We start from the raw sequence: 19,726 nt of genomic DNA on the forward strand, positions 1-19,726 counted from the left end.
ACAGTTACATAGTTACATAGTTAGTGAGGCTGAAAAAAGACACAAGTCCATCCAGTTCAACCTATGTGTGTGTGTTTGCTTTTAACCGTACATTGTATACCCCTGTATGTTGTGGTCTTTAAGGTGTCCATCCAATAGTTTTTTGAAACTATCAATGCTCCCCGCTGATACGACTGCTTGCGGAAGAGAATTCCACATCCTTACCGCTCTTACAGTGAAGAACCCCTTACGCACTTTAAGGTTAAACCGCCTTTCCTCTAGTTTTAGTGAGTGGCCACGTGTCTTATTGTATTCCCTTACTCTAAATAGTTTGTTCCTTATGCTAGGGTCGCCAGTACAGTATTTGTACATTGATATCATATCCCCCCTCAAGCGTCTCTTCTCCAGAGAGAACAAGTTCAGTGCTTGTAGTCTTTCCTCATAGCCGATGTCCTCCATTCCCCTAATTATTTTTGTTGCCCTTCTCTGGACTTTCTCCAGTTCCAGCACATCCTTCCTGAGGACCGGTGCCCAGAACTGGACAGCATACTCCAGATGTGGCCGGACCAGAGTCTTGTAGAGTGGAAGAATAATCTCTTTATTTCTGGAGTGAATCCCCTTTTTTATACAACCCAGTATTCTGTTGGCTTTGCTTGCAGCGGCTTGGCATTGCATGCCACTTCCAAGCCTGTTGTCTACCAGTACCCCCAGGTCCCTTTCCGTCCTAGACTCACCCAGAGGTTCCCCCCCTAGTGAGTAGCTTGCTTTCTGGTTTCTGGCCCCCAAGTGCATTACTTTACATTTTTCTACATTAAATCTCATCTGCCATGTAGTTGCCCACCCCGTTATTTTGTTCAGGTCTGCTTGCAAGATTTCCACATCCTGCATAGAAGATATTGGCATGCCTAATTTAGTATCATCTGCAAATACTGAGATTGTACTAGATATCCCCTCCTCTAGATCATTTATGAATAAATTAAACAGGATTGGTCCCAGGACAGAACCCTGGGGGACCCCACTTTCCACACCCGCCCAATCCGAGTACTCCCCATTAATCACCACCCTCTGTACTCTCCCCTGGAGCCAGTTCTCTATCCAGGTACTCACCTTATGGTCCATACCTACCTTCCTTAGTTTGTACAGTAAGCGTTTGTGGGGAACGGTGTCAAAGGCCTTTGCAAAGTCCAGATACACCACATCCACAGGCTTACCTTTATCTAAGTGGCAGCTCACTTCATCGTAGAAGGTTAATAGATTGGTTTGGCATGAACGATTTTTCATGAATCCATGCTGATTACTACTTATAATACCGTTTTCATTACTAAAGTCTTGTATGTGGTCCCTTATCATCCCCTCCAAAATTTTGCAGACTACAGATGTTAGGCTGACCGGCCTATAGTTACCCGGGATATATCTCGGCCCCTTTTTAAATATTGGTACCACGTTGGCTTTTTTCCAATCAGCTGGCACCATACCCGTCTGTAAACTATCCTTAAAGATCAAGAATAATGGTCTGGCAATCACCTGACTGAGCTCATTTAGAACCCTTGGGTGCAAGCCATCCGGTCCCGGGGATTTATTTATGTTAAGTTTCTCTAGTTTAGCTCTAAGTCTATCCTCTGTTAGCCATGGCGGCACTTCCTGAGGTGTATTATTTAGTTCGGCCTTACAAGCGGGGTTCGTGTAGCCCCCCGATTCCTTTGTGAAGACTGAAGAAAAGAAATTATTTAACACTTCCGCCTTTTCTCTGTCCTCAGTGGCCATTTTTCCTTTATCATCTTTTATGGGGCCAATGTGTTCTGGCCTCGCTTTCTTACTGTTTATATACTTAAAGAATTTCTTGGGGTTCTTTTTACTCTCCTCCGCTATATGTCTCTCGTGTTCTATTTTAGCCGCCCTGATTTCATCTTTACATTTCTTATTACACTCTTTGTAATGCTTAAATGCTGCCAATGACCCCTCAGTCTTGTATTTTTTGAAGGCCTTTTCTTTAGCTCTAATATACATTTTTATGTTGGAGTTTAGCCACCCAGGGTTTAGTTTTGCTCTTTTAAATTTATTTCCCTGTGGAATGCACTGGTCCACCCCCTTGTTAAGTATGCTCTTGAAGCACTCCCATTTTTCCTCCGTGTTCTTTGTTCCCAGGGTTCTATCCCAATTGATATTTTCTAGCAGCGAGCACAGTTTAGGGAAATTGGCTCTTTTGAAATTCAGTGTCCTTATATTACCCTTGTGTTTCCTATTACTGTAATTAATACTGAAACCAATTGACCTATGGTCACTGTTCCCTAAGTTGTCCCGTATTTCTATATCCGTGAGCAGGTCTGTATTGTTGGTAATCAGTAGGTCAAGTACCGCATTGTTTCTTGTCGGTGCATTCACCATCTGACCCATGAAATTGTCCTGCAAAACATTTAGGAACTGCCGAGCCTTGGCTGAATGCGCGGTTCCTTCTGCCCAGTCTATATCAGGATAATTAAAGTCCCCCATTATAATGACATTTCCCATCCTTGCTGCCAATCCTATCTGTAACATGAGGTCCACCTCACCCTCCTCCCTCTGGTTTGGGGGCCTATAGCATACGCCCAATATTACCTTCCCCACCGTGCCTTTCCTTTGAAGCTCTACCCATAGGGATTCTGCCTCGTCCATAGCTCCATTATTAATATCATCCCTCATATTTACCTGTATACTGTTCTTAATATACAAACATACCCCTCCCCCTTTATTACCCTCTCTATCTCTGCGATAAAGGGAATACCCCTGAATGGTCGCCATCCAGTCATGAGAGCTGTCAAACCAAGTCTCAGTTATCCCCACAAAATCTAAGTCCTCCTCAAATATCAGCAGCTCCAGCTCTCCCATCTTGTTGGCCAGGCTTCTGGCATTGGTATATAAGCCTCGTAATTTTGATGTTTTTAGGCTGCTCTCTTGATTTTTCCCCGTACCCACCCTGGGTATAGGGGCTCCGAACACCCTACCGCTAATGCCCCCATTTCTGCCCTCTGAAACTTGCTTTCCACTGGCTAATTCTACATCTGTACCCTCCCCCCCATTCCCTAGTTTAAAAGCCCCTCTAACTTTTTGGCCATCCTCTCACCCAGTACGGCTGCACCCACCCCATTTAGGTGCAATCCGTCCCTACCAAAGAGCCGGTGACCGACTGAGAAGTCGGCCCAGTTCTCCAGGAACCCGAAACCCTCCTTACTACACCAGCTCCTCAGCCACTCGTTAACTTCCCTAATTTCCCGCTGCCTCTCTGGTGTGGCTCGAGGTACCGGTAGTATTTCGGAAAATACTACCTTGGAGGTCCTAGTCCTCAACTTAGCGCCTAAGTCCCTGAAATCGTTTAGGACTCTCCGTCTTCCTCTGCCTATGTCATTGGTACCCACGTGTACCATGACAGCTGGGTCTTCCCCAGCCCCACCCAATAATCTGTTCACCCGATCCGCGATGTGCCGAACCCGAGCGCCCGGCAAACAACAGACTGTTCGGCGCACACGGTCTATGTCACAGATTACACTGTCTGCCCTTCTAATAATTGAGTCCCCTACCACCAGCACCTGTCTTTCCTTTCCCTTTCTCCCGGCCTCACTGGAGGAGTTCGTCCCCTGGCAGCTAGGGGCGTCGCTCTGCTCCAGCAATGCTGGTCCCTGACTGGTTTCCCCAACATCACACAACGGGGCGTATCTATTGGGGTGCTCCAGCCCAGGATCAGCCTCCTTGCCTTGTCCCCTTCTACCCCTCCTAACTGTCACCCCTCTGCTCTGCTCTGATGCCTGCACCTCCGATACTCCGCCCACCTCTGTGCAGGCCCCTTTGGGCACAGTGATCTTTGGGTTCTTCTTTACCTCTCTCACCAAGGCTCTTCTCCCCCGATAGCTCAGTTTGGCCAGACGGCCAGCCCTAGGAAGGGTTCTGGTCGTCCCAAACGTCTTCCATTTGAGGATTATGGAGGCCACTGTGCTCTTAGGAACCTTAAGTGCAGCAGAAATCTTTTTGTAACCTTGGCCAGATCTGTGCCTTGCCACAATTCTGTCTCTGAGCTCTTCAGGCAGTTCCTTTGACCTCATGATTCTCATTTGCTCTGACATGCATTGTGATCTGAAAGGTCTTATATAGACAGGTGTGTGGCTTTCCTAATCAAGTCCAATCAGTATAATCAAACACAGCTGGACTCAAATGAAGGTGTAGAACCATCTCAAGGATGATCAGAAGAAATGGAAAGCACCTGAGTTAAATATATGAGTGTCACAGCAAAGGATCTGAATACTTAGGACCATGTGATATTTCAGTTTTTCTTTTTTAATAAATCTGCAACAATGTCAACAATTCTGTGTTTTTCTGTCAGTATGGGGTGCTATGTGTACATTCATGAGGAAGAAGAATAAACCTAAATGATTTTAGCAAATGGCTGCAATATAACAAAGAGTGAAAAATTGAAGGGGGTCTGAATACTTTCCGTACCCACTGTATATGTATATATATATATATATATATATATATATATATATATATATATATATATATATACCTTTACCTATTTTAAGCTCACTCTGGTCCAGTCACGTGTTCCCTGTGTCAGCCAGCAGCTGCTGGGTAGAGGAGAGGGTGCTTGATAGTGACTGGAAATGCCTGGGAGTGCTGAGGTCACCCATAAAGTCCTATGGCCCATCTATTGTAGGTCCCTCCTCTCCCCTGCAGCCCCCAGTAACAGAGGGGAACTGGGACACGTGACCGAAGCGGGCTGAAAATAGGTAAGTGTATACATCTATAGTTAGGTTACAGGTTAGTCAGCATAGGTGTTAGGAGGGGTGGGAGCATTTTTAAGACTAGTTAGGTTTAGCCTGGAATTCTATTTTAAATTCAAAACACAGAAGGCATTTTAAAGCATTTATTGGCTAGCATAAAGGGTAAAGAAAATATTGTGGAACAGTTCAATGTAGGAGGAAACAGGCTTTTTAAAAGCCTTGTGTAGCGTTACTGCATACACTGTATTTCTTTGTGATAAAAAAAAAAGGACTGCTTGTTCACCAAGATCAATAGATTAAAGCTTGGGTACACAGGGGCTGAAAACGGTCAGTTCAGCAGGAACCATCTGACTTTTGGACCGTGTATACAGCTCCTCACTGCGGCCTCTGTCAAACGAGCATGCTGGCAAACCAGCATGCAATCAGCACTCGCAGCCAGTGACTGAGAATGCTGACTAGTGGGTTCTGACGAGAAGGGCAGTCCCCCTGTCAGAACACAATAGCTCAGCAGGGGAGATCGCATGTGTTAGTATGGTGATCTGCCAGTTTTTTCTTTCTCAGTTAAGCCAGCTTCTTACCTTTTCTGTGCATTGGTTTTGCACAGAGCAGCCCGATCCTCTTCTTCTCAGGTCCTCTGCTGGCGTTCATGGCTTCTCTCACCTGACCAGTGCCCCCATAGCAAGTTGCTTGCTGTTAGGGCACTGGTGCATGCTTGACACATAGAGCCTTGGCTCTATCCCATCCCCTGCTCTCTCCTCATTGGCTCACTGGTTGTGATTGACAGCAGTGGGAACCAATGGCTGCCGCTGCTGTGTCTCAGCCAATGAGGAGAGAGAGACCGGGACAGCCGAGGCTCCTGTGCACATCACCTGATCAAGGGGGGGCTCTAGTGAGTATAAGGTGGGAGCAGGCACACAAGGTTTTTTACAACCACTTTTAATGAAAAAGGACCAAAAAGTGAGTCAGAATAGTGATTCCCTTATTAAAAGTTGATCTTTTTACATGTTGCGCAAGTTTTCAAATGAGCATTTAAACTCATAAATTCAGAGGATCTGAACACTGGAGGCTGTGCCATAAATGGAAGGCAGAGGGCAAAGCACTAGTAACCAATTTTGCCTGTGGTCTCCTTGCAGTGGATCTTGTCCCATTAATGCCTTATTCTGCGTTGTGTCTGTGTGGAGGCCGCCATCTTTCTAGAGGCAGGAATTAGCTTCTTCAAATTCGAGCCACCAGAAAAGAGAACAAGAAGCAGCACAGTAGGGATATCACCAATTTTCACTCAAGATCTCCTGAGATGAACAGTCGGAGGCAAAAATGTCTCAGATCTCACACTGCAGATATATGGCTATTAGGTTGTAGGCACAAGTGCCTGGATACCCACACATACCAGGAATTGTACTATTATTTTTTTGGAGGAATTCAAGAGAAAGGGTATGTTTTTCAGTTTACTAATTAGGCACAATCAACTCTTCTGGGTATTTATACAGCATTGGAAATGATTTACTTTTTGAGTTCAGTTCCACTTTTAAAAAGACAAATTTGTATGGAACATTGGAGCTTACTCGATTGTAGGCAGCAGCGGGAATTTAAAGGTGCCTAGGGATCATATGCTTACATAACACAGATTTAAAAAGTCTGAACTTTTGGCACAGTACCTGCCTTGTGGTTTATTTGTTTCCTAGGCACCCTTAAAGAGATTGTAGAGCTATACTTTCATCATCCAATAAGCCAGATATTGACAATATAAAACTAGTTTACTACGTCAAAACAGAATTGTTGTTTCATAGAGATGTATGGAAAAGCTGGACATACCTTTCCATTTGTTCATTTTATCATTTGTTTACAATGCAATTTGGCGGGTTCTCAGCACTGTGCAGCACTGAGGTTCTACCAACCTGTGGTAGAATGCCTATCAATAATTTGCACTTCCCAGAGAAGAAGCAAGGACTGCAAAGAGATATAAACACACATAGTATAAGGTTAGAGAGTTGAACCTTTTTAACTGATGGCCCGGTCACACCAGGGAGTCACACTGAATGCTTGGCTGCTGGTTTGCGCTGTCTCTCTCAGTGCCTTTGCACCAATCCTGGTGCATCACACTAACTTTTTTTTTTTTTTTCAGAAAACATTTTTGAATTGTCCTAAGTCACATTTCATTAAAGTTATATGCACCGTTGTGGCATTGTGAAGCAGTGGCGTGCTTCCCTCCCCCCCCCCCCCCACCCTGCTGCACTGGAAAAAATAGTGCATTACTTTTTTCAGCGCACACCACTGCAATGCTATGGTTTGAATTGACACAATTATAAACAAGGCATTTTGCCCTGTCTATGCATTCCGGTTGTCCTAGAAATAGCTGCCACCGTAGCCCCACCACAACTGGCATGAATGGGTATTGGAAATTGAGGACTGTATAGAAAGGAGTTTTTTTTTTTGTTTTTTTTGTACACAGTTTTGTCCAGCTTGCCTTAGTATTTGTTGGCCAATTGGTCAGATACAGAACAGTTGTGAACATCCTGTTCTTTGTGACCATCACAGAAGGAAGTGTCATGTTATAGACTGGGATTGTATCCAAGCAGTACATGAATTCATTTATGCCTCGTTTCCACTGAGCGGATCGGTTTGGGTCGGTTTGGTACGGTACGCTAATTTGAGTGTTTCCATTATGAAAGTGGCCCATACAACCGAACCAAACCGCACCATTCCTGGTCCTGCTTCAGATGTAGGGCCATAGGAAATGGTACGGTACAGTTAGGGTGGAGCTACTGGCGTCACACGATAGATTCCACTGATTGGCGGACAGGAAAACCTCAATGCTGACGTCAAATAAAAGAGCAAAACAAACACCTCATTTGGTGTAAACCCTGCATGGTCCCTGGTGGCCCGACTTGCAGTGGAAACCCTCACCTAAATAGACCGGACCATTCTAACCCTTCCAAACTGTACCGACCCAAACAGTTCCGCTCAGTGGAAACGAGGCATTAGTAAACCTAATTTAAAGGTTTGTTTTCATATCATTTTGGATGGTCTACAAGTTATTGCATTGGACTGGTTCTGGATTTCATCTGCCAAGTGCAAGGTGCCCCAGGCCAGCAGTATATGCCTGCCACTTTCCAACTGGCTTTTTATTTTAATTTTTAGAATAGTGAAGAAAGCAAAAAAATGTAGAATTATTGCATTCTTTTAAAAAAAAAAAAAAAAAAAATTAAATTTAAATAAATAATTTAAAAAAGATGCAAGTTGGGACAAAAAATGTAAATCATAAGCTCATTCAAATGGACATACTACAATGTACGCTTGTGTGAGAGCCGTGTTTGTCTGCACAGGAATTCACAGGTGTTCTGTGCATCCCCGTGCAGGCAGGTTCCGTTCATGTCAGTTGGGATGCAGTAGCTGTACGAACACAGTCACTGCATCTAGTTTGACAGCCATGTGGGAGCATGGCCCTGAATGCGGACAGTGTGCAGATCTGACACTGGGTAAACTGTAGTATGCCTGTCTGAACTAGGCCAAATCCAAATAACATGTCATGTGAAAAGGTGATTGTATAGTGTTACTTCCATATTTATTGAAGACAATCCAATGTTAAACTACAGGTATGACTGTAACAAGTGTCTGAATTGCTCTTTGACTGCCCATTGACAACTTTGTGTATGGGAATCCAGAAACTGTTCTCCATAATCTTAGGGATGGAATCATTTTCTTTTTCATAGGGAAGAGGAGGGGATCTAAGTTTGCCACATATTTTCCTAAAGCTGCTTTCACACTGATCTGCTGCAAAAAAAGCATATTCATTTTTGCTGCAATTTTGATGCATTTGCAGTGCAGTGTTTAAAGGACATGTGACTCAAAAACACATCCGGGACGTGTTTTTGCCGCGTTTCCGTTGCTTTCAATGGGAAGGTACGTTCTATCTTTAGTTTCCCAAACATGCTTCAAAGATGCTGCAAGCAGGCTTTTTTTCACCGCAAGGGAAGCGCACCGTCCCAGTGTGAACACATTCATTGATTTTAAAGGGAAGCATTTTCCTTGAGCTCTTCAGGTGCTTTTTTTAACGCTTGAAAAACTCCTTAGTATTAAAGAGCTCTAAGCCTCGGTTCATTCTAGATGTGGTGCAAATTCGCTGTGGATTCCACACCGCATCAAAATCACAATCCATTCATGCGAACCATTTGCGAAGTGTATAGTAACCACGCCCCAAAAAGACAAAAAAAGGGTCCCACGGGAGTTTGGTGCGAATGCGGTACGATTTGAGCCATACAAACCCATGGCTCAAATCACACTCCAGAGAAATCACATGTAAATCACATAGGAATTTGCTGTGATTTCTGTGCGAATTGCATGTGGTATCCCACACCGCATCAGTGTGAACCCAGGCTCGATGTTTGTTGCCAATTGACCACTAGAAAGATATATTTGAATTTGAAATCAAATCTTTATTGGTTTTGGCAATAACATGGTGTGTGGGTGGATTTCTGCCAGTCACAGGCTGTGTCACGCCCCTCCAGCCTGTGTCTTAGAATTCAAGGGAGATGAAGCCTCCATCAATGAAGATGCAATATCCCACTCCCATTGTGTTTAGCTGGTTAGTGGGTATAGAGGAGAAGGGAGGGAGTGAGCTGTTATTTACTACTGTGTATATACCTACATGTGTGACTTTACAGGTGCATCTCAAAAAACTTTGAATATCATCAAATTAATTTCAGTAAATTCAATTCAAATTTAAACTGATATATTTTATATAGATTCGTTACACACAGAGTGATTTATTTTAAGCATTTCATTTTTTATTTTTTATTTTGATGATTATGGCTTACAGCTAGTAAAACAAAAGAAGTAGATAATTCAGCGCTATGATCAAATGGATGGGAAAGCAGCTGTACACCAGGATAGGTCAAACCTAACAAAGCCTATAACAAACCATAAAAAGAAATCTAGTGCAGCGCAAATAATCATTAAAAATGTATTAAAATGCATATAACACATATAAAGTCCATAAAGTCCTTAAAGATGGCAAATCTCCAGTGTGAGAAAGGTAGATATATAATCACCACTGCAACCGTGATTCCTCCACCACAGAAAATACAGCCTCTTACCTCCTGCATTTGACCACCAGGGGTCACTAAGCCTTTAAGCAGTATTGGAAGACAGCCAAAGGACCAGCAGAGCAACGATATCCACAGGATTCACAAGATCCCAAAGGACTCCTATTTATACGTCAGAAAAGATAAATAAAAAGGATCTAATGCTCTCCGTTTGTTAGGACATTTATTTGAGTAAGCATAAAAGAATAAAGCTCACATAGATGGCACTAACACAGTGCTAAGGTGCAAACATATGTTCAAATCATCGGAGCGCCGCGGATGACGTCAGACTCCTCCCTCCGTACGCGTTACGTTAGTGGGCCTGACATCGTAAGCGGGGTAACGCTCTCTGACATCGGTATTCAGCTGGTTTCTGTCTACTCAGGCATAAAGACCTAGGCTACCTGCTGGTGGGATCTTTTGGTCCTAGCAATTTTTTTTTTTTTCTCCTTCCATGCATCTATTTGCTTTTTTCTTCTCCTGAGAGATCCACAATCAACTGCCAGGCTAGGTGACAGGCTGGATATTCTAGATCCTGTGGTCTCCCCAGTCTGGCGACGTGCAGACCACAGCTACGCTCTGGGTCGACCGTGACATAGCCTCTTTGGGCGGAGGCTGGCCTGCGAGTTAAACATCTTGCAGTGTCGCATATGACCTGGTTATGGAGTTGCAGCATCCCCCTGGCTGACAGCCCCCCAATTCAGTGGCGAGAGGTTCTGTCTGGAGCGATACTGTCATCAGTGGAGTTAAGTACATTCCCACCTCTACAGGGATAGTCGGACCCGCCTGCAGGTTCCCTCCTCCCATCCTAATGCCTTCCCCCCCCGTCTCCCCTCCATCCCCCCTCTGTGAATGCATGTGGTGGTGAATGGGGTGCAGTCCCCTGGGTCTGGTGGGCGTCCGAGTGCAGAGGGAAAAGCTGAGACTCCTGTGTGGCTTCCCAGACAGTCTGCCAGCATTTAGCAGCGTTCGGCATGGTTTGGTCTTCGGCTGGCGGTCTTGTTTTTATGGTCCATGATGTCACGGTGCCCATTTTCCCTTGGTCCGTTGTGACGCTGGAGACGGCCAGATCTGCATGGCGGTGCTTGGGCTCCAGGCCCCCCTCTTCCTTATCCCAGATATAGGGGCTGCTAGCACACCTGGTGAGCTGCTTGGTCCGAACATATGGCGGTCCCCTGACTGGTAGTATTGAGTCCTTGGGTCCCTATCTCTGCTGTCAAGTGCCCTCAGTGTGGGGGGGGGGGGGGGGGGAGTCCATAGCGGTGCCAAATACTTCTTTGTTGCTGCGTGGTCTATGGAGCCTCAGGGTCACATCTCCCCCACTGAACTCCTCATGGAGGTGCTGGGTCCCTTTGGAATCATAGGCTCCCCTGGCTGTCAATCAAAGTCAGTGAGCCAGTCAGGAGAGGGGGCGTGGCTGAACGGAAGCTCTGTGTTTAAATAGACATACAAAGCTGCAGCTCGGTTTGGGTGCCCCCATAGCAAGCTGCTTGCTGTGGGGGCACCTGATAGGAGGGAGGGGCCAGGAGCAGGAATGAGGGACCTGAGAAGGAGGATCCGGGCTGTTCTGTGCAAAACCAACTGCAAAGAAGAGGGAAGTAGAACATGTTATTTTAAAAAAAAAAAAAAAAGCACATTTCAAATAATAAGGATGCTGACAACTGTTTTTGTAGCACACGTTTACATCCAGCATTTAACAAGTTTCAAAATTGTAAAATAATAATGTTAACGCATACAGTTTTTAGAACTTAATAAATCTATTCTGGAGAGATTTTATAGAGAATTCCTGTCTAACAGTTTGACTCTGTTTAGGTACCTTTTTTTTTTTTTTTACCCCGTCAGTTGAAGGATTGTACATTAAACAACATGGGTTACAGATACTCACCAGAGTACTTGTTTTCAGAACTTATATTGTATTATCAGCATTGTAAAAAATGCCAGTTCCCTTGGCAGGAAAAAAACGCTCTCATATAGCTTTTCTTTACACGTGTTTAGGTGCGTTTAAGCATTTTTTTCTGCAAGAAAATTGCAATCAAAGACGCAAACCAGAAGAGTTTTTTTTTTTCCTGCCTCTAAAACTCTGAGCTTAAAATATGCTTCTAAATGTCCTAATGTGCATGGACACACAGGATAACATTGAGCTGCTTCTACAGTCAAAACAAAAACCTTCTGTAGAAGCAGCATATTTTTTAAGCCCAGTGTGCATGGAGCCTTATACTAATACAGGCAATAGTTATTGACAGTTCAATATAAGCTTGCTTTCATGTTGTGTGGCCTGGCCATATTTTCACAACTTCCAAAACTCCCTGCATGCTTTGCAGTTCCTCCTCTGCTGTTTGCTTTCAATTTCTAAGCACTACATGTCCCATGGTACCTTGCTTCCTGCGTGCAGTGATTCCTGTACTGACTCCGCCTCCTGAAATGCCACAGCTCTGTAGTTCAGAAGGCAGGCTCTGCGAATTGTGTGACACAGCTCACAGGGTATAGTGAGCACAGAATTCAAGGAAGTAAATGTGTGGAGATCCTCACAAAATATGTTTACCTAACTTCCAGATCCTTTAGCTTGATAGTAGACTAGAATTAATTGAAATTCAATGTGGAAATGAATATAAGATTCATTATGCTTTAAAGCTTCTGCCTATTCTGTTTACTGTATGAAAATGCATATGTGAGCAGTTTCAGCATGACCTGTACCTTAATTGCTTACATGTAACAATTTTATTCTGAGTCCGAAATATTGTGAAATCTCATTGACCCACTAATTGTTAATAAAATATTTCCTGGAATTGTATGATGTGGGTTTATTTTGTTCTGGTCATTCATTACATATTTATTTTCTTCTCATATTTAGGTCATTACTTATTGCTGAGCTTGAAAAAGAAGAAAAAGAAAAAGACTGGTACTATGCCCAGCTTCAGAATCTCACTAAAAGGATCGATAGCCTACCACTTACTGAAAATGTGAGTGTCAGCTGCTTTAAAGGAAACCTTTAAAAAAAAAAAAAAAAAAATGATCCCCCCTCAATTTATATAATTCATGTAGAATCATTTTGTTAACATTCTGAATACCTATCCAGCTTTATATTTACGTACGTATTATATTGATGTGAATTTGACTTTTTCTCATGCATTTTTATCTTTGTTGCCTTTAGTTCTCTCTTCAAACTGACATGACCAGAAGACAGTTGGAGTTTGAGGCCAGACAGATCAGAGCTGCAATGGAAGAGCAACTGGGGACCTGTCAAGATATGGAAAAGCGTGCACAGGTATGGCAAAATAATAGTAAATAAATAAAATAGTTTGAGCGACCCACACAGTTAGGCCTAGTTTATACTTGAAAGGGGTGGTGGGTATGGTGGCGCTAAAACTTGAGGCGCAGTTTTAACGCTAGTCTCTAGACCTTCGTGCAACAACAGAAAGGCCCTTCCTTTAACATTATATTGCTCCAGGGTGCTGTGTACTCTGCTGTCTAGCCGATACATACAATACAGTCTGATCCCGCAGTAGACCATAAGCTGCTCTCACGGTTGTTCTATTGGAGCTGGTCCTTAGCCTGCACAGAAGAAATTTTTTGTTCGCATTCAATATTTAGCTGCATTTTCTGGCAGGGATTTTTTGTGGTGTAATGTGAAAGAAAGAATATACAAGTTACCCAAATGTCTGAAATAATAATAATATACAGTGTTTTTCCATAGCTGCAGATAACTATTTTGAAGTCCTATACATTAAATGTTGATACACTTACAAATTTTGATTAGATATAGTACTAGGAGCTGTACTTACAAAATGCACAGACACAATTCACAGAACAGTCCGTAAGTGCGACTACTGCTATCTCAATGCAGAGTTTATTAGGCAACCTAGTCCACAGAGTTTGGGTTGACTGCTGTACCATGTTTCCCCGAAAATAAGACCTACTGTTCTTTTCGCGGAGGGCTGCAATATAAGACCTACCCTGAAAATGAGCCCTAGTTTAGTGTTTTTAAAATCCTAGAATCCACTTTATTACTGTTATATAATGTCCAGTGTGTGTTTCTGTAATCTAATAGTGTGAAATATCTTCGGTACAGCGCTGCACGGTGCTCAGCTGATTCCCCGCTCTCCTCTTCTCATAGTCATCAGTGGGGGATCTCAGCCCCTCCTCTCTGCAATGCTCAGAGCAGGTCACAAAAACGTTGAGTATTATATTAGTTTGAAATACCTTCGTTACAGCGCCGCTCTGCGCTTCCGTGACCCCCAGCTGTCAGCGGGGGAGAAGAGAAGAAAGAGCAGCAGGAAATCAGCTGAGTGACGAGCGACGCTGTACAGAAGGTATTTCACACTATTATAATATAATGCTTGGTGCTTCTGTGACCCGCTCTGAGGGGATGGGGCTGAGATCCCCTATTGACAGCAATGAGAAGAGAAGGAGAGGAGAGCAAAGCGGGAGATTAGCTGAGCGGCGCTGTACTGAAGGTATTTCACACTATTAGATTACAGAAACACACACTGGACATTGTATAAAACAAGTCATAAAGTGGGTTCTAGGATTTTACAAACCCTAAACTAGGTTCACACAGGGGTATCCTTGGGAATTTTTATGGGGAGATGAGACCTACCCTGAAAATAAGCCCTACTGTGCCTTTTGGTGCCAAAATTCTTATAAGACCCGGGCTTATTTTCAGGGGGGCACGGTACCACTTATAATTCAGAAACTTTGGAGGTTTTTTTTTACTAAAAGTTGAGAGTGTAAAATCTGTTGCAGCTCTGCATAGAAACCAATCCACTTCAACAAGCTGAAGTTAGAGGTTGATTGGCTACCATGCCCCACTTCCCCAGATTTCGCACTCTCCAGTTTTAGTAAATCAACCCCTTGGGGGCAAAATTCACAATCTGAAACAGAATACACTTTTCATGTTTGTGATCCTGCTCTGATGTTCCCACAGCAGTATTTGTAATTTAGTCCAAATATTAACCCTAAATCTTTGTTTCTCTGTCTCTCATTGACAGACGTAGTCTTCTTGATTCACAAGAACTGGGTTATGTTGTCTCCGCAGGAGTAGGACTAGGCAGAAAAGAAAAAAACGTTCTGGCTCCACCCTAGGGGCAGTCCCAGAGGGTATATCCTCCCTCTCTCTGCTACAAGGCATCAGTTTTTTTCTGTCTAGTCAGGAGTAAGGACCTAAGTTCCTTGCTGGGATCTCTGGTCCTGGCAAGATTTTTTTTTTATTAGAAAAAATATTTTTTAGGTAGTTTTTCTCCAGTGTTTTTTCCTGTGAGATCTTCAAGCAAATACGCCGGACTGGGCGACACTAGTGGTCACCCCAGCCGGCCTACGAGCGCGCGCAGACCATTGCATTGCGCTTGGTCGGCCGCGACACATTCAAGTAAGTATGCGGGGCCGGGCGACGGGCTGGATGTTGAGATCCAGTGGTCACCCCGGTTTCTGCCTATGAGCGCGTGCAGACCAGAGCTCCGCGCTGGGTCGGCCGCGACGGAGTCCCATTGGAGGGACTGATCTTGCGAGTTAAAAGTCTCGCTTGGACGCCAGGAACCAGAGAGTCGAGGTGTCCGGAGTGGTCCACAACCCCCCACCCCGGTGGAGAGGGTATTGTGAAGAGAGGGTGCCTGTCGGTTCGGTATGGTGAGTAAACGTTCCCTTTTTTCCTCGTTATGAGGCAGTATGAATTATGGGCCCCTCCATACATGGTCAGTATCTGTCTGACACTAAAAGTCCCCCTTGTAAATACAGCATGTGTTTGGTGGGAAGTGGACTTGGTTTGAGAGCTAACACTCTACCCAGCAGACTGTAGTATTACAGCAGACATAGGAGGTATAATCCTACCTTAATTGTAGTGTACCTCCTGCAGATCGATAAACCGCCATTTAGCAGAGATGCAGGTGGATGTGCTGGGAAAAACGATTTCGGCAGTCCGCCGCCATTTTTCCGTAGACCGGGTGCATGAATGTCCTCAGGTCACGCCGGCCGCCATGTTTTTGGAGTCTATTGTCTCCTGTATGGGGGCGGCCATGTTTGATGAGCCCAGCTACCTCGCGGAGAGCTGGGAACGCCGGAAGGCGTACACAGGGGGCGGAGCCACGTCCTTCTACCCGGGAAAACTAACACAGCTCTTTCCAGTCTGTAAAAGACAGACGCTGACTGCAGTTGGTTGGAAACTTCTCTGCATCGGGTGGTGAGCCTTGAGGGTCCCTCTCTCTCTCTGTGGGGATTGAGAAGCAGGTACTCTGAGGGGCACTATTGCGCTAGGGGGATACACATAAAAAAAAAAAAAGAGGTATTTTTTATTTAAAAAAAAAAAAGTTTTTGTTTTTTCTGGCAGAGGTGTCCTGAATTAACATGGACCCTGCCACTCATGTATCTCCACCGGATCCCCTCGAGGTGTCTGCAGGATCCTCCAGCACCCCACTGACGGTCGAATCATTGTCAGCTATTATGGAAACTTTTGTGTCCCGGGTGGAAGTGGCTTGTCAGGGACAGGGCGCAAGAAAGCGACCCCCGCCTAACCCCTTATTATCTGAAACTTCGGATTCAGAATCTGAGCCTATTTCTGCAGTTGCAGGTACTTCATCTGGGATTGGTGTCTCGGGTACTGTCTCTTCAGACAGTGAAGAGGATGTTTCGGCATCAGCCATAGCCCGAGAGGAAGCGTTGGTAAACGCACTCATTGTATCTGTTCAAGAAACCTTAAGATTACAGGGTATTCCGTCGGATATAGCTGAAACTGAAATCCCCTTTGGGACTAAAAAACGCATCAAAGTAGCGAAGGTTTTTCCATTGCCCAAATGTTTTGGCAATCCAATCAAAGAAGAATGGAGTCTGCCAAAACGCACTTCTGCTATTTCTAAACGCATTAACAGGCGTTATCCGTTTGAGGAAACCCTCATTAAGAAATGGACAGAACCACCTGTGGTGGATTCACCAATTGCTAGATTGAATAAAGCCACGGTTATTCCTTTAGAAGACGCTCCGTCTTTTAAAGATCCAGTGGATCGCAAGATAGAAGCTATGTCTCGCACCATGTTTTCCTTGATTGGATCAGCTTTCAGACCAATAATTGCTATTGGACTGGTTTCGCAGACTGTAACTGAATGGACCAAGTGGTTGCGCCGGGACTTAGAAGAAGTCCCTCAGGCGGTATCAGATTTGTTGGAACAAATGATACAGGGGTTACAGTTTGTGTGTGATGCGGCGTTAGACGCCACTCCATTATTGGCGCGAGCATCAGTTTCAGCAGTGGTTCTCAGGCGTACACTGTGGCTAAAAGGTTGGTTAGCCGACCAAGGTTCCAAAAAAGCATTGGCTAATATCCCCTTTTTAGGAGAGCATCTATTTGGAGCCAACTTAGATGAGATCATTAAGGATCTCACGGGAGGAAAGAGCACCTTTTTACCGCAAAATGTTAAAGGTAAAGGACCTCGTCAAAGACGAGGGCCTTCTTTCTCTGCTCACAAAAAGTTTTTTCGTCCTGCGGGTGAAAAAATTAAGTCCTCCAAAGCTCCTTCAGGAGGCTTCAGGGGACGTTGGTCGGGCAAGCAAAAGCCCGCCCCCTCCAGACCTGAAGATAAATCGTCCAAAGCCTGAAGGTGCGCCCCCACCCATAAGTGGGGTGGGGGGACGTCTTCGCCGGTTCCCGGATCCATGGCTTTCCAGAATCCCGGACAAGTGGGTTTGCGAAGTCATAAGGTCAGGGTACAAGATCGAGTTTCGATCTCTCCCACCGGCGCGATTCTTCCCTTCCAATATCCGACTATCCCCGGATCGTCTAGAAGATCTGCGGAGAGCAGTCACGGATTTACTACAACAAGGAGTGGTAGTCCACGTTCCTTGGACAGAACGTTTTCAGGGGTTTTATTCAAACCTATTTACAATACCCAGGAAAGAGGGCAACGTGCGTCCAATTCTGGACTTAAGGGCACTCAATTCCTTTCTCAACATAAGAAAATTCAAGATGGAATCCATTCGCACAGTAGCAGCCTTCCTGCATCCAGGGGATGTCCTAGCGTCCATAGACATCAAGGACGCCTATCTTCACATTCCCATTTTCGCAGGACATCAGCGGTTTCTACGCTTTTCCGTAGAAAAGAACCACTATCAGTTTGTGGCGTTACCTTTCGGTCTCGCCACGGCTCCTCGGGTCTTCACGAAGGTGTTGGCCCCAATGTTGGCACTACTGCGCCAAAGAGGCATATCGATTCTAGGTTACCTAGACGATCTCCTGCTTCATGCAGAGTCTCCTCAGACCCTGCTACAAAACATAGAAATTACTATAATTTCTTTACAGGAATTCGGGTGGCTGGTGAACCAGCAAAAGTCATTTCTGGTTCCCACCCAGAGACTCGAATATCTGGGTCTAATTCTAGACACAGGACAAGAGTTTTCCTTCCGGTAGGGAAACTCCGAAAGATTCAATCAGCAGTCCAGTTGTTACTATCCAACAGCTGGTCTTCTCTTCGAACTTGCATGAGGGTTCTGGGGTTGATGGTGGCTTCCTTCGAAGCAGTCCCATTTGCCCAGTCCCATACCCGAATTCTTCAGCAAGAGATTCTTCTCAGATGGAATCGGAATCCGGAATCCCTGGACAATCGGATCCGATTGAGCAAACAGACCAGAGAGTCTCTGGTCTGGTGGCTTCGGTCTCCGATGCTCAGCCAGGGAAAGTCATTTCTGCCAATATATTGGACGATAGTGACCACGGATGCCAGTCTATCCGGATGGGGAGGAATTCTCGGTCAGTTATCTGTCCAGGGACTTTGGTCCCCGGAAGAATCCAGGTTGCCGATAAATGTATTGGAACTGAGAGCGATCAGACTTTGTCTGATTCACTGGACCGAGCAGCTCCAGGGCAGCCCGGTTCGGATCCAGTCGGACAACGCCACGGCCGTGGCTTATGTCAATCACCAGGGGGGCACCAAGAGTGTCCGAGCGGCCAAGGAAGTGGCTTGCATTCTTCGCTGGGCGGAACGATTTGTTCCAGCGATCTCTGCGGTGTTCATTCCGGGGGTGGAAAATTGGCAGGCAGATTATCTCAGACGTCAGACTCTGGATCAGGGGGAATGGTCCCTCCATCCAGAAGTTTTCCACCAGTTGTGCCTACGTTGGGGCACCCCGGATGTGGATCTGTTGGCATCACGATTCAACAGGAAAGTACAGAGATTCGTGGCTCGCTCCCGCGATCCTCTAGCAGAGACCGCAGACGCACTGATCGCCCCGTGGGGGCAATACCAGCTAATGTATGCCTTCCCTCCTCTCGGGTTACTGCCAAGACTTCTTCGCAGGATAGAGGAGGAAGGAATTCCAGTAATCCTGGTAGCTCCGGACTGGCCTCGCCGAGCGTGGTACGCCGACTTGGTCAGACTGGTGGCGGACGTCCCGTGGAGACTTCCTCTCAGGGAGGACCTACTGTCTCAGGGACCGATCTTCCATCCTGCTTTACGATCGCTGGCTTTAACGGCCTGGCTATTGAGACCCAGGTGCTGAAGGTCAAGGGATTGTCAGCTTCAGTTATTCCTACTCTAGTTAAAGCAAGGAAAGCGACTTCCAGAAAGATTTATCATCGCACATGGAAGTCCTACATTGCATGGTGTGAACCTCTGGGGTTCCGTCCACGGTCTTATTTGGTTAGTCGAATATTAGCTTTTCTGCAACAAGGGGTTGAGCAGAAACTGGCCTTGAGTACTATCAAGGGTCAGGTCTCAGCATTAGCTATCTTCTTTCAGAAACCTTTGGCTAATCATTCCTTGGTGCGGAATTTCATCCAGGGGGTGCGACATCTGGCTCCGCCAGTGCGCGCGCCGTTACCACCCTGGGATCTTAATTTGGTATTGTCGGTTCTTCAGAAACCTCCCTTTGAAGATATTAGGGAGATTCCTCTACCTACGTTGTCCCAGAAGGTGGCCTTCTTGGTGGCTATCACTT

At 45.3% G+C, this 19,726-nt stretch overlaps 1 protein-coding gene across 2 annotated transcripts in view; it reads left to right on the forward strand.

The window, feature by feature from the left end:
- APC (APC regulator of WNT signaling pathway) overlaps nt 1–19,726 on the forward strand; it is a 283,126-nt gene that overhangs the window by 150,916 nt on the left and 112,484 nt on the right. For both annotated transcript variants that reach the window (XM_082244064.1, XM_082244063.1), the window contains exons 6-7: nt 12,663–12,771; nt 12,963–13,076. In XM_082244064.1, coding sequence (XP_082100190.1) covers nt 12,663–12,771; nt 12,963–13,076 — 223 coding nt within the window. The remainder of the gene's footprint in view (nt 1–12,662; nt 12,772–12,962; nt 13,077–19,726) is intronic.

This window comes from Pelophylax lessonae, assembly GCF_965119305.1.
Source record: "Pelophylax lessonae genome assembly, chromosome: 1".
Classification (NCBI taxonomy): domain Eukaryota; kingdom Metazoa; phylum Chordata; class Amphibia; order Anura; family Ranidae; genus Pelophylax; species Pelophylax lessonae.